This window comes from Onychostruthus taczanowskii, unplaced genomic scaffold (genome assembly GCF_017590055.1).
Source record: "Onychostruthus taczanowskii isolate IOZ18803 unplaced genomic scaffold, ASM1759005v1 scaffold44, whole genome shotgun sequence".
NCBI lineage: Eukaryota > Metazoa > Chordata > Aves > Passeriformes > Passeridae > Onychostruthus > Onychostruthus taczanowskii.
The window spans coordinates 6,824,890-6,843,923 of NW_024501903.1; the positions used below are offsets into that span (position 1 = coordinate 6,824,890).

Sequence of the window (19,034 nt, forward strand, 5' to 3'; positions counted from 1 at the left end):
GGAACTCAACACCAGGGGGAAAATGCATGAAAATGATGGAAAAAAAAAACAATGCCACTGTAAACTGCAAGCCTTAGTCTCTTCTTCTTCCTACAGGTTAAAATGAAGAGCAACCAGAATGATGTTGAAGGAAATGAGCACTCTAACACTCTCCAAAATTTAAAAAAAAAAAAAAAAAAAGAGAGAAAAAAAGACTTCAAGGTCTCTAAAGACTGATTTAGACAATTACATTTAAATTGCATTCCACAGCAGACAAGTTCCACACTTTCCTCCAAAAAGGGTAAAGAAATGTCAGTCTCAGGAAGCAGAGCATGTTTCTCTGGATGGTCGGATCTCCAGACCATATGTTGCACTTGATCTGAAAGACAAATCTCTTTTAGAGTCCATCAAGGGGAAAGCACACAAAAATAATTTGTCCATTTACAGACACTCAACTAGAAAGTAATTATATACAGAATGTAATTCTCATCATTAAAGATGAAAATATCTTGGAACTGACTGTGTTCTGTTCAAATTCAATTCTAAGAAGCAATAATATACTGCCTGAAATAATTAAATTGGACATGAGGGCATACAGGACTGAGAATGTGACTCACACTGTCTTACATAGCATAGTAACAGATATGTACAGTTGTGCAAAAAAAATCAGTGGAAAAAAAACCATAAAACATGATAAAAAGAGAGATTTTTTTGTGGAAATGAAATCAGAATAATGGAGCAATGAAGACACTATGAAGTGAATGGCCCACTATGCACTACCTAGTGTCCAGCAGGTCACTTGCAGGAATTCCATGTGTTGGGCCAGCTCTTCATTACCTTTCTCAGACTTCCCAAAGACAAGGAGTCATGCTAGAGAGTACAAAGTCACTAGTGAACAAAAAGCAGTAGAAATACACTTCAGAAATGGAAATCACACTGCTCATAAGAGAAAACTGGTATTTCTAAGTGTCTGAATTTCAGAATGCACACGTGACACTACCAGAGGGTTGAGGTAGGTGATCCTCCTTTATTCAGCCACACTTAGAGACCTGTGTCCAGTGCTGGGTTCTTCACTGCAAGAAAGACAAGAACATACTGCAGAGTCCAGACAAAGGCCATGAAGATAATGATGGGACTAGAAAACATCTCCCACAAAGAATGTTTGACAGAGCTGTGACTGCCCAGCTCTGGAGAACAGAAGGCTCAAGGGGACCTTATCAATGTAAAGCACCCAAACGCAGGGTAAAAAAGATTAAAGCCTTTTTATGCTCACTTGGTTACAATTCAGAGCTCCCTCTGGCTCTGAGCAAAACACATGGGAGATTTGCCAGAGTGGAATGGGAGCGAGTTCAGTGCCTTTACACAGCCTCCCTGTGTGTCCCTCCACCCTGGTGTTATGTAAGAAACTGAGCTAAACTGTAAATATTACACAACCTCAAAAAGGAAAGAGACTAGTAAAACATGTCCACAACTCCTTCAAGCTGACTCACCCCTTCCTTTCTACTTAAGGTTATATATTATTTAGGAGTATAAAGATATGTCTGCAATGGTCATTTTTTGTCTCTTAAGCATGTTCTAGGCACAGTGAGACATTTCACCAGTGTGAATAGAACTTCACATAGGGCCTGCAGACAGACTTTTTAGTATGACCTGTTGCAATAAGACATAGGGTAATGATTTTAAGCTGAAAGAGGGTAGATTTAGACTAGAGATAAGGAAGAAATGTTTTACAATGAGGATGGTGACACACCGTATTGTAAATGCAAGGCACCCCCAACAAAGGGGAGAAAGAACTTATCTGATTTCATTTTATTAAAGGTTAATTTATTACTTTATTATACTATATTATATTAAAGAATACTATACTATATTATACTAAAGAATACAGAAAGGATACTTACTGAATGCTAAAAAGATAATAATGAAAATTCATGACTCTGGAAAGAGTTCCGACACAGTTTGGCCCTAACTGGCCAATGAGTTAACTCACAATGGAGTATAATCAAGCAATCACCTTTGGGTAAACAATCTCCAAACACATTCCACATGAGCACAACACAGGAGAAACAAATGAGATAAGAATTGTTTTTCTTTTCTCTGAGGCTCTCTCACTCTGTTTCACCTTTCTCAGGAGAAAAACCCTGGGCGAAGAAATCATATTCTGAGAATGTGAATGCCACAACACCAGAACAGGTTGCCCAGAGATCTGGCAGATGCCTGCTCCTGGAAACATTCAACATCCCTAAGTTGGATGGGGTTCTGAGCAACCTGATCTAGCTGAAGATGTCCCTGATTACTGCAGTGGGGGGGGGTTGGACTAGGTGGCCTTCAGAGGTCCTTTCCAACCAAAGTATTCTATGACTCTAAGCAGGACAGCAGTGCCAGCAAGAAGACTGCAGCCCTCCCCTACAGCTCTGCTGCAGTCATTGCTGAACTCATTGCTGCAGTGCACTTCCAGTATTGAAGCCACACACACATTTCATTAATTCCTTACTTCGGATCTAAGCCACTCGTCCCATCACCAACCTAGAAAAATAACGCAGGGATTATGATCATTCCACAAAAGAAGCAGCAGTAGTGTTCCAGCTTGCTTGGGAACTACAAGTAGGTCAGATGGGAGTGCAAAAATAAGTTAAGCTTTTGCCTACACATTCTAAAAGCATTGTCCTATGGCTAGCATCATATTAAATAACAAAAAAGCCTTCTTAGCAGGACATCAGCCCACACCATATTCTCTGATCTAGAAGGACATGTGGAAATGTGTCCCTTGCATAGGCTGGGTAAAAAGATTGTCATAGATCTAGACACTTAGAATCCTCATTATGCTGTGAAATTCATTTACCTAATGACAGCCTTTCTCCAGTACAGTTAATGTTGTAGCAAAATACACTTGTGGCAACTCAGTGATAACTTCATATCTTGCAATAGAATATATATGTGATCTTGAAGGATATGCTGTTATGCTGAAGGATACCACCACACTTAAAAGTGCAAAACACTGAGCATGAACAGAAATTGCCTGGTCTAGTATTACTTACCTAAAATACAATGCATTGTGCATGAGTGGAAATCGCTAACTTTAATGTTAGATATTTAATACATGGTTGTAAAACTTACACAAACTGTAATTTATCAACTAAATTGCACACTGAAAATATACTGCACATTATCACTTATTTATGTTAACTAAGAAAATTCAAATTCACAACAAGAGATTTTCCATAGCTCCTAGCTCTAGAAGTTAATCTGCAAAAATAATTTTACATAAAATGCATTGTCATACTATGCCATTTTAAATACTGGATGAAATTCTCAATTCATGCAAAAAAATCTGACATCCAATGCAACTTCATTTTACAACCTCACCCAGAAGGTCTGTCTCAGCAGTCTCTTCTCTGACAAAAACTCTCATCTGAACCAAGCAAAATCTTTTTTGATTATATTATTTCTAAAAATTAAAACCACAAAATCCATTGTTTTAACAGCATCCTAATTCAAGAAGACTAATTCTTTATAATAAGAGTTCTGGTTTCCAAACTGCGCATTTACTAATAATGATCAAATTACTACCATCACATTAATTTTGACTGAGATGGACAGTGAGAAATTAGGAACATAATGTTTTAAGATTAATATTTAAATAAGATGTGCCCACTGGTACAGAGCAGCTCTATAGCTATACTAGGGCAAAAGGAGTGGAAAGAGCTGCCCAAGACTTAAAATAGTTCTTGAAATTTATGTTCTGAATACTAATGTAATAAAAAATGTAAATAACTTCTGACTAAATAATTATGCATAAATTCATATATGCATGTAATTTTTTCAGTATTCCATATCAAGTTATCTTTGTGCACTATACAGAGGACAGTTTTAAAATTACTACTTCTATTAACACATTATATGTAAATAATGTGTTATAAATAACACATAACAGATTTTTCTGGTTTGCACTGGTAAAGTGAATAACCATGAAAACTTTGCAAAAGTGCAATGAATGCTTCACCAAGCTATAGAGAGGCAGCTTCCCTTAAGCGAGATTCATTCTTAGATTTACAGCACAAAATTGATTTTGGATGGAATTTAGTGTCGGCTCCCCTGTGACAACTAGCTCAGCATACATATAAGTGAATTAAAAAAACAAAATAAAACACCCCACAAACCCAAAGAACTGGACCTGGCTGTGCCCTCAGAATATTGGCTAGCATAAAAACATCTCAATTTCTCCACAGCTCTAGTTCAGTAGGAATAAAGTATCAGTTACCAGTCCAAAGAAAGCAATCACACATGAACATTTATCTGCACAGTCTTCTAAAAGAATAATGTCCAATGCAGGCAATCCAAAAGCATTTACTCCCATTGGAAGAAAAAGGCTGCCACTAATATTCAACCTCACACTCTGCTTTTGTAACCATATAGCCAGCCAGTACAGTGATTTTTTAGCAGAAGCTACCAGGTCTCTGCACTACATTCTCCCAGAGAACACAACTGCATATTGTTCCAGTCTGTCTCTAGAGGTTTCAGTTCCCACTCTAGAACAACTTAAGTAGCAACCCTAACATTGTAACACCTCACCAGAATATCATGTCAAGTCATCAATATATCTCTTCATATAAAAATAAAGCAGAAGACAATTTTAGAAACTTTTTCTTTTTTAACTTGATTTTTTTCTAACTTTGAAAAAGGCAGTCACAGAAATGTGTTCTCACTGAAAAAGAGAGGTGGCAAAAGTTCATTACAATTTGTGCCCCTTCTGTATTAAGGTCTAGAAATATGGCTGAAACTTCTTTTTTATAAAAGAATTTCCAAAATCACATGGATTTTATTGACTTATTTACGGATTTTTGAATGGATTTATTATTATTGATTTTCACTTACGAAGACTTTGAAAAAAGTTCCCATTATCTTTTTCTCAACAGTGGAGAAAATTAAATATGCATTAAATACTGTCACACATAATAATCACGCCATTTCATATTCACTGGTACCCTCATAAATGAAAGATGAGCTCTGCTGGAGAGAATTGTCACCTTGAGAGAAACAAAGACCATTTGCTTACCAAATATAAATAAAAGAGAAAGTACAAAAAAGAACAGTATTTCTTACCATTGTAAGAGTGAATGGGTGGCTTTCCAGGGCAGACACTCTTGGACAGTGGAGAATAACATACTGAAATGAAATGGTAGAAGGGATACATTCAAAACATTCAGTGATGGGCTAGTTCTCACAAAGTGATAGTCATCCCTACAGATAATGTTACATGAAAGCAAAGTGGTTTTTAGGGCCACATTAACTCACCTGACCAGGCCTTGCTTCAAAGTTATCTTTCACCATCCTGACTTCAAGGACGTTGGAGGGGTGGCTTATTACTGAGGTGATTGTGACTGGCTTGTTGCTGCGGATGTAGCGGTACAGCCGCTCCACACAGTACAGGCACAGAGGTCCGGAAATCCAGAACCAGGTCTAAGGGAGAACAAAAATAGGTTACCTTAAAGACTTAACTTTCTGTCTTCTATTTTCACAACTACACGAGCACTTTCAGGATCTCCCTTCACATCTAACATCCATGCCTATGTCTACATGCAGAAACCCAAAAATGTTCTGAAGCCTTAATCAGTCTAACCAGCAGCATCACTCACAAGCACCAGAAATTTCAATCATAAAAATCATCAGGAAAAAATGCTAATGGACTCATTTGCTACCATGTTATTCTGGTTTGATGTGGTTAGATTGCAGCTGGTTTCAGCAATGAAAGAAACAGTACCTACACAGACCAGAGTACTATAAAATCGGTTAACATATCTGGAAAAATGCTGTCTGACTTCCAGTATTATTTAAATATTACCTTCTTATAGTCATCTCAGGCTCAAGTAAAAACTTAAGACAGCTGCATTCTTCTGCTATAGATATTATGTTGATATTAAAATAGTGTAAAACCATAGACAACAGAGAGAAATGGGCACTTATGAATCACAACCCATTTGCTCCCATGGAAGATGTGTGTGCTAGACAGAAAATGCCCTGGAAATACCCATTTCTCTGCACTGATTATGTGGGGAGTCCTGGGTGACTGCTCCAGATGGAGACATTTGCAGCTGCTCAGCTAAACCCCATCCTAAGAGTCAATTACCAATAGCTTATGGCAGACTTATCTACTAATACCACATCTGCTCAGTCATTCAAGCTGTGGCACTGAAGTGCCCCTCAACCCTCATACATCTTCCCTCCCTTCCCAATTTCTGACATTACACATCAACATCTCTTGCAACTAGCAGAGTATTTATTTTCCATAAAAAAGCCTTACAAGTTTCAGTAGCTCACAGTTTTAGTTTTTTTTTCAACTTGGTATCACAATATTTCCAAATCCAAACAAGTCCTAAATAGCGTTTCAAAGCTGCCAGGAGAACACTGAGTGGCCATTTCTTTCCATGACTCCTTTCTCATGAATGGCTCTAAAGCAGGCATCTTAAGCCCCTAAGAAGACTCCTTGCTGCCCTGTGGGTCATATGGAGACAGATTACACTGATGCTTATAATTCACGTGTATTACCACAACAAAATACCAATCCAAAGAGCTTTGGTGGAGAAATTCAATGTAGAATTAACTGTTTCTCATTAGGATTACATACTCCATAGAAAAATGGGTTCCCAGTGCAGCTAGTAAGGGGGACACATGTTCAACAGAAAACAACAAGGATAATAAGAAAGAGAAACTCCTGTGGGGTCTGTTATGGGACCATTTTGAATGGTGAGCCTTGGACTCATGAACTCCATATTTGCAAGCTTCCTCAGGCTACTTGCCAATAAAACCCAGCTCAACTTTTCTCAAAAGAAAAGAAAAAATTTTGGATAAAGAAAAAGCTGCTGCCACAAAACGTAAAGAAACAAAAGGAAAATGGAAAACGGAAAAAGAAAAGGCTTTTTGTCCCCACTCTCATCATACTTATTTACCCATGCCACATATAAAACAAGCCTGTCTGCAAATAACAGACTATAAAAGCCAAACCACAACCAACTGCAACCCAGAAATGAGTATTAGGACTTGCATCCGCATGGTAAAAAAGGGAGCTTGATTATTTCAATTAACTACTGCCACACAATGCTTACAAAAGGACCTTACGAAATGTTACATAAATGTTTGCTCTGAAATGCTATGCTGTAAAATGACATTTTTAGCAGGATCAATACATCCCTTATGGTGTTGTTTAAAAAAGAACATTACAGCCAATCTCTTGACATTTTTCCACCCTCCCTGTTCCATGCACCACATTGTAATGCACTTCAGGGTTAAATACAGATTGTTTTTTCCCCACCAAATATTTGAATGCCACAAAAGGTTTTAATAATATTTTCCAGTATTAAAACATCTGGTCTGGAAAAGCAATAATTAGTGGTTATGGCTGACTGAAAGGCTTGGCATGGCTTTTAATACCTGAAATGTCGGATCATACAGACCTCTGGGAAGTGCGACTGGAACTTGGGTTCCTCGGAACAAACTCTCATAAAGCTATTTTGTACAAAGGGTTCTGGTACTGGTAGATCCTCTGGGAAAGGCTCAGCAGTATAGTCAGGAAACAGCTCTTCAAAAGCCTTTGGCACAGTCAGATTCTGTCGGAGCGTTTTGTTAGGATTAAAGCAACCAGGAGGGTGTTCCTCTAAGTTGGTCTGGTACTTGAGCACTCCCCTACAGGAAAACAAAAAAATAGTAAAGACACTGAAGTAACAGTAAACAAACAACTTATCTTCATTCAGAGGGGACTTCAGAAAGCAGTCACAAGCCTCATCTTCTGTTAGAAATTTTATTCTGTTTGCCGTCAGGACTTTCAATGAGATTGAAACTTTGCAACAATAGAGCCTTCTGTCACTTGAGTCAAGGTTTAACTTTTCCAGCTTACTTGGCACTCCCCCACTGAACAGCCTCAAGCTTAATACTGCTTGAAATGGAGAAAATATTGTGGGGGCCTTGAAAAAAAAAATTAAATAATCGCATTTCCAATTCAATCACACACAGGCTGTTTTCACTCATCCTTCCTACAGTCAGCAAGCCCTGTTTTTAAGGCAGCCTTGTAGCAGAAGTGGCTTAAGTTGCCAAATCATAAACTGCAGGAATGTTCCCTCTACTTGGTGTTTATCACATTTACATACAAATAGAAGGAAAAAAGAAAGTCCTCCATGGTAGCCAAGGAACCTGCCGTGCAAATTATTTTATGAGGTCCATCCTTATTTTATTTTTCCTCAAGCTAAGTTAAATTTGCAGTAAAATGAAGTGAGAACTTTGAAGTTGCAGTTGGAAACTCTGAAGAAAGAAGTGGAAACCTCAGTGGACACTGGGATATCTCAACACATGAACAAATCACTGAAAACAGGGAAGAACAGATAATAGGTGTAATAAAATTCCTCAGAAGTACTACTTGTGTCCAAGTCTAGATTTGATGACAGTAAAACCACAAGGAAGAATATTAAAAAAATTAAAAATGCTGAATGACACCAGTAGAGGATGGTGCTGAGTGGGAAATGAGGCATTCTGAGACAATGCCCCCTGACTGCTAAGCCTTGTTATGAAGGCTCAGATCAAGCATACAACCAAACATAAGGACAGGTGCTCCCCCCTCTTCTCCTCAATATACACACAGCAGCAGCAACAGGGTTTAACTCAGAAGAAAGAGAACCAGGACATCTGCAATATTCCAAACCTAAATGGGCTCTGACAGGCTACTGGCAATCTTCCCTACAAAAATGCAGTCCTGACAGCTAGTAACAAGCTTCCTGCATGGTCTAGTGAATCATGTCAGCTTGGAAGTTAAGCCTGCTCACTCTTAAATTCCATTTGACCCTGGGAGAATCATCTGGGAAGTGTCCTTGCACCTACACCCATGCTTCTGCCTGCATTTATTGCTCAATCATGCCTATCACTTGCATCTGGCATCACTGCTGGTCACCACATATTGGCAAAGTGACAGATACCCCTAGCATCACGCTAGCTCCCTGCTCCATAAATATTATGGTGCCTCATGGATTTACTTAGAAGTCAAAGCCCATGCAGTATTTTTCCAGTGAACCTTGCGTGCATGCCTGCCAGCAACTCCCACAGCTTCTCTCTTCTCAGCACATCCCCGAAGAGGATTGCCTTGAGAGTAGCTGCAAACATGAGCGAACCCTCCAGTGATCTCTAGTTTATTTAACCTATTATAAACACGCTAACTGAGAGGCAAACAGGGATCACAAAGCTGCCTATTAACAGCAGCTCAATAACTCCCAATTCTGAAGCTGACAAGGAAAAGTAAGTCTTACACACCCAAGATCAGTGCTCAGAAAGGTTGAGTTCTGCACTGAACTTTCTGAACAAAAAACCACTAACATATGGCAGATGAATCACATCACTTTATATATTGCTGAGAAGTGGTTGGCTGCCTGAAGGATACTGTAGGAAGATACCTGCAACAGCTTGAAACAAAACAAGAATCCAGCAATACTGTGGAAATACTTTACTCCTAAGAGGTAAAACCTCAGTCAACCTGCCTGTGCAGCTCAGCCATGAGAAATGCCTTGCTCTGTACAGTAAGTGGCTATGCATTTGCAAATCTCTAAGACATCCCACAAAGGAGTAATTTGGGCACCTAAGCATGGATATCTAAGCTTCCTTTATTCTCAAAAGCGATTATAGAATTGTTTAGGTTGCAAAAGACCTCTAAGATCAAAAGTCCAACCATTTACCCAGCACTACCATGTTCACCACTAAACCATGTCCCTAAGCACTGCATTTACACATGTCTTAAATACTCCCAGGGATGGTGACTTTACTGCTTCCCTGGACAGTTTGTTCCAGTGCCTGACAACTCTCTGGTGAAGAAATTTTTCCTAATGTCAAATCTAAATCACCCCTCATGCAACTTTTGGCCACACCCTATTGATCTTCTCAATATCACTAATGGAGCCAGGAATCAGTCCAGCTCACCTGAATGTAGGTCTCTGAAACAGCAAATTACATGAAGCATTCTTCAGGCTCCATTGGCTGTATTTATCAGAACTCATTAGACTATAATAGGAAAGACACTGAGAAAACATGTAGAGACCTACATTTAGGCATCTTAAAAGTTGAACTGACTCCCACTCTCCATGACTCATTCCTCTCCCACTTCTGACACTCAGTTCTTTCAGATTTGCACTGAATACCTTTGTAATTCAGTACTAGGGAGGCTGTGTACCACAATATGCCTGTTCAATGCTTGCTGTATTACTGCAGCCTTGGTTTGCAAACGTGGTAAATGGAACATGGTTAGGAAAACAATGGGCAAAGGATAACACCATGAAGGAGATTAATTAAACCGGACATGAAAAATACCCCTAAGGCAATCACTGGAACAGACTGCCTAGGGAGGTTAGAGGATCTCAGTCACCAGACGTTTTAAAGAATTTGACAAACACCTGTCAAGAATAATTTCAAAAAAATTCATCCTTTCTTAGGATGGGGAGAACAGGTTAGATCCATCTTCCCCAGCTATAAACAAGTGCTATGCCATTAAAAAAAAAAAAAAAAAAGAAAAACCAAAAAACAAGAGAACCAAAAAAAAAGGAAAAAAAAAAAATCCAAAAAAACAAACAATAACCAAAAAAACCCCAACAAACTAACTGAGAACTGAAATTGTTTCCAGAAGTTTCAATTGTTTTGAACTCATTATTTCTTTAACAGCATATTTTGTTCAACAACATATTCCTACCATGATCTTGCTAGGCCTAATTGCCTTTCCAAGTTTACTTTAAGCAGAAGGGCTCACTGTCACACACTCAAGCACGCTGCATTTCAGTAGATATTTGATAACATGGAGAAATAAACATCATTCAAATACACCTTCCCTTCTCTACACTCTGCCTCTACATCCACAAAGGAAGCTTCAGAGATGTTAATGGAACAGATTTTCACAGAATCATAGAATAGTTTGAGTTGGAAGGAACCTTTAATGGTCACCTAGTCCAACCCCCAACCCACGCAGACATATGTCATAACTTCTGGAAGATGCTTTACCTTGCAACACAGCTCAGTTAGTTTGTGCCCAATACAGATCTGACCATCTGCTTCATGGCACATAAACACTGGTCTGATGTTTATGAAAAGAAGAAGTAGGAAATTTTGTAAGCAAAGAGGAGGTAATTAGGGAGATGCCATTCCTTCCCTCTCCTTTGCAGTCAAAGAGGAAGGCAAAAAGGAAAATGCAAGGGATAAGCAACTTTCCTTCATATTCTTGTCTCAGCAAACAGGTAAGAGGGGACGGAAAAAGAAACTATGTTTTCTTGATTTCTCAGTAGACACTGAGCAACAGAAATGGAAAAGGAATAATGTTGAAAGTGAAGAAGTTTGTGCTAATTGGCTATAGCACACACTAATCTTCCAGCTACAGCCTGATCTTTATTTGAACACACACCAGAGGACTATGTCTTGTCCCAAAGTTGGCCCACTGTGCTCAAGCAAGCTCAGGAAAGGCAGCAATCAAGGAAACTGCTCTTTCTGGTTGTGCTTCAGGAAAAAGAAGAGTATTTTCATTTACTTACCCAGAAACATGCAACATCAGCAGCATATAGAAGACAAAGAAAAGGTTGTGTGTGTACCAGAAGATGTCATAGTTTGAAACCCTGAAAAGAATAAATCATGGTTCAATGCTGTTTCAACTCAGATGGAATCACTGCTAATTAAAAGCAGACCTGTGCACACAGGACATCATTATACACTACACAGTTATGCAAAATAGTCAAAGCCCAGAATGTCTTCCCACAGGCACACTTGCACACAATTAAATGTTGAGAAAAACAAGTGACTGGCACAGAAGTAACAAGCTGAGAAAGAGAGGTAAGGGTGTAGAAGTACAGAGCCAGATGCAGAACTCTTCTGAAACTGGGAGACTTGCCTGCTTTCACAGATCCTAGTTAGTCTTCACGAGATCCTTACAACTGGAATAGTTCTTCCACCTCCAGTCTCAAAACTCAACCTCCTTACAGTGAGTGTCACCTTGCATTCTTTCTGCCCCAATAGAATTTAACGTGTCACTAAGGCTGCAGCACACAAACAGGCAGCATGGATAGCAGCAGAAGGGCCAGTGGGAAGGGTAAAAACCTTGTGAGGCTATGGAGTGGAAGAAGGTGCAGGAAGAATAGGACCTAGAGCAAGGAGACAACAAGAGCACAGTAGGAGAATTTCCAGGGCAGGAAGCCACATACACTACTGCTCCAGGACTGATGGTCTTGGGAGGAACAAGAAGAACATTATCACTGTGAGATCGGGAGACGTGAAGGTGACTTCTTTTTATCAGCAATTTGTTAGGCATTATAAAAAGAACCCAGACCAAAGAAAATACTCATCTGGAACTGTTTTCTGTTAAGCTTGTCTGGGGTTTTTTTGAGTAAAATAGTTACCAAGAAACAACAATCAAATGGCTAAGAAAATACACTCTTTCACAGCACACAAACACACCTCTCACACTACACAGCATGGTAGGAGAGTCCATTCTAAAACCAAAGAACCTACCCCCATTCATAAACTGAAACAATTATTAAATAAAAAATATCTTTAGTTCTGAGAACATGGTTTAAGAAGCTATTCCTCTGACACAGCTAACTTCTTTTTTTTTTTCCAGAGCTTTTTCCCTCCTATGGTCTTCTACACAACCAGATAACTGCTCTTCCCTCAATAAAACTGAAACATGTACTGCATTTGTTTCTGTTATTACAGGATTGTTTTCTTCCTCAAGAGAGGAAAAATAACTTTGATACCCACGGGCTACCAAAATAAAATCCAAGCCAGCAAAATAACAAGAAAGGAAGCAAAGGAGGAAAAGAGGAACAAAATTAAGGAATACAGCAACAGCAAGGGGCTCTGAAATCCCCCTCCACCCTGCCATTCTTCTCCCAGTCGGCACTGTGTTAACACTTTTTCCCACTTGAAGCTGCTTAAGCCTTTTCTAACTCCCCACACCCTGGGAGTAATTTTCTTGCAGTCACTCATCAGTATCTGTGAGGAGCTGTGGGTGTAATTATCAGTAAGAAGAAAATAAGAACAATGGTGTGCAGAGTCGAAGCACAATTGGAAGGTACAAAGAGAGTAAAACAGACCCTCTGTCTCAAAACAGGTCACAGAATCCTAGAATGGGACTGTAAAGGTGGCCTAGGCTAAACCCCCATACCATGAGAAGGGACAAGGACAGGTCTTGGAGCTCTAGTTTAAATTGGTTCCATGCTATAATACCAAAAGCTGCACACTGAATGTTTTATTGGCTCTTGAGCATCTTTTTCAGAATGCACCAATTTTTCAAAATTTCAGTGATGAAAAGTCAACCCCTGGACTGCTTCTGACATGTTGCTTTCAACAGCTAATTATTGCTACTGATTAAAATTACTGTACACTTCTTTCCTGAATGTGTCTAAATGTCAGCTTCCAGCTCGTTGAGCATTTTATTCTTCTTTCAGCACTCCTACAGACATCTCTACTATAAAATCCTGGTTCCTCACATGCATCAAGTTGCCCTAAATGTGAGCAGGCTCTCTGAACTTCACCTCCTTAAATTATATGGGTATGTAAATCCTTGAACCTCTTACCATGAAGTGTATTTTCCAACACTGTAATAATTATGTATTTCTTACTTGTAGCCTCAAACTACAGATACATACATTAGTATTCTAATATAGTCAATAATCTTCCTATAGATACACATAAATTTTTACAGCTCTTCAGAATATTCACTTTTTTTACCTTCTTAGGGCTTAAAATAGACATTATTCACAGAATGGATGCATTTCTTAAGAATGCAAAGTCCTGAAAATTTGAGGTAAGTTGAATATTTAATTTTGGTTAACCTACTTTAGAATTTTGCAGATGAAGACCTGAAAGAGTTAGTTCACTGACAAATGTAAGAGGAATTTATCATGCTTTAAAGGGACACACTAAGCAGCACGGTTCTAGAAAAATATTTTTAATCCTGTTACAGACAGTTTTGAAAAGAAAGATATATGAGGTAGTTTAGAAGATTAAGCTGAAGACTAGAATATTTGGTTACAGAAATAGATGGCACTGCAGCACCTTATTTTTAATGTTATTTTAAATACACAACTTCCAAATCTTAAATATCATTAATTTTAAAGTTGTCAGAAATGTCAACATCTATTGACAGGATTTATTGTGTTTTCTGATAACTTCATAACCCTACTGAAAACAACTACTGAACAAAAAATGTTGGTCTAATTCTCAGGTATACCATGGCAAAAATTTAGAAAATTTTTCAACTATCCTCTTAAAACATTAGCAGCTACTTCAGTCCTTCTAATACTTATTTTCACAGTTTACTGAAAAGGCAGGAAAATAGAGGCATACTCATACATAGAGCAATTTCAGGAAGAACATACAAAGGAAGAAATCACTAAGCAGGTCAGTGTGCAAGAGCAGACTAGGGCTGAAATCCAAGATTATAACAGCCTCTGAAATGCTTCTTAAAAAGCTCAGTTTCTGATAGACAGTGAACATTTACAATTAACTTTCCTAAAACTGTACTGTATGCTCAGCCATCATAAGGCACACGAGAATCCACAGGGAAAGAGATTGAAAAGGGACATAGAAATGCATGCAGCAACTTGTTTCCTTAGGAGAAAACACTATAATAAAGACAAGCTTGAGCTCTATGCCTGAGGGAGAAGCCAGGATAAAATTTCCAAGTAAGAATTATTGCTAGGGTAACAGGAGATGCAGATTATCTCTTTTGGGGCTTTGATTCTGCTGGCTAGATGGCAGAAAGCTGGGAAAGTATTTGTACTTACAGTAACTGTGGAAGGAACTAAAAAGCATATAACTTCAAAAGTTGTTGCAATTATTTCCAAGAATGCTTACAACTACATATATTTTTCTAAGTTTCCCAATCACTAATACATGATGTTTTTCTAATTTAATTTGGCCTTGAAGAAGAGAGGACTTTGTTCTGGCTCAATGTTGCAGAATAAAGTAATAGTTTTATTTTTCCATCTTCCCAAAACTGTCTTTCTTTTGCAAGCAGAGCCATCTGTGTGCACCATGCAATGTGCAGCCATGTTATACCCGGTGCAGCAGCCTAATCCTGCATGTCTGTAGCCTGCAGTGCCTCACAAAAGTCTGAGCCCTGGAAGAAGACTTGTCTACTGAAAATGCACAAGTATTTGCTGAACTTTAGCAAATTTAGCAAGCATTACTTTAGCAAGCATTACTTTCTCAAATCACAGGATAACACTGCCAGGTAACGCAGCTACTCAGGAAAGACAGATTAGTTCAACAAAAGTTCATAATCACATATCTAACTCACATCAGTGGAGCACCATTAACGTTTGAAGATACATAATTAATATATCCTTCCATGTTTGCTGAACCGAGGCGATGCACTTACATAGTGCATTCAACCTCTGTAAAAATGGTCTATTTTTATACGTTCAGTTGCAGAATTCAAGCTTTAAAAAGACTACAACATTGGGCTGGACCCCCCCCAGGTATCAGTCACTCACAGGTACTATCATATGTGCTCATTAATGTTGGTGCAGAATGTCAACCCACCAGAGGACCAAACTCCTAGAAAACCCAGCAGCTGCTCTGAGGCAATACTTCATTGCTGCTTGGCATATTATAATTTACATTAAAAAGAATGAATCTGACAACCAGAAGCAGAGCTCTTAAAAGCAATGTTCTACTTCAGTAGCATAGTTTTGTTCAGTTTCTTTCATTGCTGATAGTTTGGGGTTGGGGTTTTGTTGGGTTTTTTTTTGTTTTGTTTTTTGTTTGGGTTGGGTTTTTTGTTATTATTGTTACAATTAATTGGTGAAAATAATTAAGATAGCAATAACATCATATTTTCCTTCCACTGGACTTAATTTATGCACTGCACAGAATATCCCATTTGCTGAGTTTACTGCCTCCCCTACAACCAGGAATAAAAGAACTATTTAAATTTTTTAAGGTCCACATTTTTAACTCAGCACACTCATTAAATAGTACTTTTTCAGAAGTCAGTTCAATCAGGTTTTGTAATTGTTTTCATACAAAATTCACTGTGCTAATTTTACTGCAAGCTAGGAAAAAAAAAAACGGACAAGAAAACTGGTATTTTTAATACTCTAGTCAGTAGGAGAATATGATTACAGAAATGGCATTTTTTTAGCATAACAATCATATTATATCTTACCTGATGGCATATGTGGAAGCTGTACACATTAGGAATAATACCAACACCATAATGACTCCAGTCAGACCTGGAACTAAAAAAGGGCATAACTGACATTTGAACTGCAAAGAGGGATGCTTATCTACTATTAGCTTTTAAGAAAGCGGAATTAGACATACAAATCATGATTCAATCAAACTCTTGAATATACTTATGTCTTGAGAACAAATCATGTATCAAACCAGATAGGAAAGAAAGAGTTCCCAAAGATTTCCCACCTTCCCAAAGAAAAATACCCTTTTCCTGGCATTTCACCATGCATCACAATTTCCTATTTGTCTTTGCTCCTGTCATCTTTTGCTTGTGACATCTGTGTCTAAGCAGGTAACTAAGAACAAACACTGTTTACATGCAAGACTGACTGTACAAGCTTCTGTCTCTTTTTTATTCCAAACACTATACTCTGTTGATCATGACAATTAAAAACCTGTTCAGGGACAGAATTTCAAGCAAATCAATTTCTATGCAAGCTGTCACTACAATTTTTTGCCAGCCCATTTCATTCTGCAATGGGGAAGAGCCTGCAATTACTCTCCATGGCATTGTATCACGCCTAAAATTGTTGCCCATAGAGCAAGGTCTGTGAAAGTGATCTGCAGCCAGCACTTGGGAAGGAAAGGTTAAAAATATTAATGATCTGACTCATCTGCTCATATGAGACTTGTATCAGAATTAGTTTATCCTCAGGTCTTTTGTAAGTCAAAGGAGAGATAATCTCAAATCTTACCTTTTTATAAACTTCTCAATACCCATTCATTGAAAAGACTGATACCCAAAATCTGACACACCACAACTCACTCCTCAGTTTTTACAGACCTACAATCAATGGAAGCTTTGTCATGGACTGCATAAAAAAAAAAAAAAACTTTATTTCTCTCCTTCATGGAAAGATTGCAGTTAAAAGCAGCTACAATAAAAAAAATATGCTTTCTGTCCACTACATCCTTCTTAATTTCTTTTTCCTCAGTCTGATTTGATGTGTAGCATGCAATGAATCTCAACTCTGAACTAATACCTCCAATGCAATTGCAGTACAGCACCTGATTTAGCTTCCTACACTGTCACACAAGCCAGAGGTCACCTTTTATGTCCAGTTTTTCAATTATCTTCTCCATCAGACTGAAATCACTCAGTCTTGCTCCAATTTATCAGTTCATTTTTAGTGTTCCCTTTCTGCCCTGTCCCTGACTCTCCTTTCCTCCACTATGTATAATCTTTAATACTTGTTCCTCCCACAGTCAGCCTCACACCCTTATACAAGGAGGTTCTTTCCTGGGCTAATCTGAAAAGCAATCATCACTCTATAAATCCTTCTGATTCCTTATTCCTTCTGTTTGCTGTTCTGAATTGTCTGGGAAGAAACCACGGGTTTTTTGCTTATTTGCACAGCTCCCAGTACAGCAAAGTCTTGAGCACTCCTTCAGCACAAATAGTACATGTTAATTACTAGTTGTTAGGACAGGGAGTGAGCAGAGTAATTTTAAATTTAGGATAACTCTGACCTCAGTTTCTGTCAGTTCACGTTCTCTCTTCCCCTCCTCTCAACTGATCTAAACCTTTCCTAGGGTTTTTGGGAAACACTGGCACACCAGCCGCTAATTCCAGCAGGCCTATTGGGACTGACAAACCTAGAACCACTGCTGTCTGTTCTTAGATTTGATTTGACTGTGCCCTAAACGCTACCAAGTCAGGATTTTGTGTTTGATCCAAGTAAGGGAGATAAAGTTCCTTCCTGTTGCCGTCGCACTATCTGCTTATGAAGCACTACAGGCACCAGCTCAGACTGGTGCATGCCCCTCCACACCCAAGCATTGCTCACTTCTAAATTCCTGCACCAAAAATGTCTTCATCTATTTACTCTGTATGAGTGCTGAAGCCTGCATCCCATGTAACAGTTTAGATTGCTCAGAAACCCAACCAACTCTAAAATAAACCAGCTGAAGCAAAAAGACTGGTTTTCCATTATATTTCTTTTTCTAGAAATTGGATCATTTAGGAAATTGGTTTCAATATTAGGGAGAATATCTGTTTGAAACTAAGGGATTTCTGCTGACTCATCTGTACAACAACAGATTTGAAAATTCTGCTCATCCTACTGCTGGGCTTATGTAACTCCTGCCTCCTGACTACTGGATAAGCAAAGCTAGGTTATATTAACACAAATCACACAACCCCAGATAGCTGAGATACAACAAATGAAGCATGCCAATACACGATCAAAAGAAGTTTTGCCTGCAGAGTGGCAAAGTTTTCTCAGTCAGTTTTGCAGGACTTACCAGTTGCAAAAAGTAGTTTCCTTGGGTCCTGAAAAACAGACAAGCCAAACCAAATAAAATCAACATATGGTATTTTATATCTATAATAAAAATAATTTTACAATAATAAGTAGCCCATGAAGCTCACACATTTTAAGACATATGCAGTCCCTAAATCTGGAAGCAGGAATGGATTTGGTATTTGGTAACAGTTTACACTGACTGCAATTCAACAAAAACTAAACCTTTAGCCTTTGCACTCCCCCAGCAAAGATAATTCTGACCTATAATCTAGATTCAGATAATTTTACAGATAACTGATTTTTGAAAGCTTAATTTTACTCAGTTACCTCATCCCTCTGGGAGGACAGCGTGGAGCAGAAGAGGGAGATGTTTTGAATTTAAATATAAGACAAGAGGCAAGCATTTTACTGACAGCTACATCACCAAGACATTTTCAGTGGATGCTAGTGAAGCAATCTGAACACAAAGGATCTGACAAATGTTCCTGTGTCCTTCACCACACGTGAAAGAAAGAGGGAATATTTCAACATCAGGGAAACTACCTCACTTCCCCTGATCGG

The 19,034-nt window shown here is 38.5% G+C and overlaps 1 protein-coding gene across 3 annotated transcripts in view; it reads right to left on the reverse strand.

Moving 5' to 3' along the window:
• Window positions 1–19,034, reverse strand: part of NOX4 (NADPH oxidase 4) — a 108,497-nt gene that overhangs the window by 75,998 nt on the left and 13,465 nt on the right. For all 3 annotated transcript variants that reach the window (XM_041414087.1, XM_041414085.1, XM_041414086.1), the window contains 6 exons: window positions 18,472–18,499; window positions 16,157–16,229; window positions 11,523–11,603; window positions 7,431–7,659; window positions 5,275–5,439; window positions 5,083–5,145 (listed from right to left, as the gene is read on the reverse strand). In XM_041414087.1, the coding sequence (XP_041270021.1) occupies window positions 5,083–5,145; window positions 5,275–5,439; window positions 7,431–7,659; window positions 11,523–11,603; window positions 16,157–16,229; window positions 18,472–18,499 (639 nt within the window). The remainder of the gene's footprint in view (window positions 1–5,082; window positions 5,146–5,274; window positions 5,440–7,430; window positions 7,660–11,522; window positions 11,604–16,156; window positions 16,230–18,471; window positions 18,500–19,034) is intronic.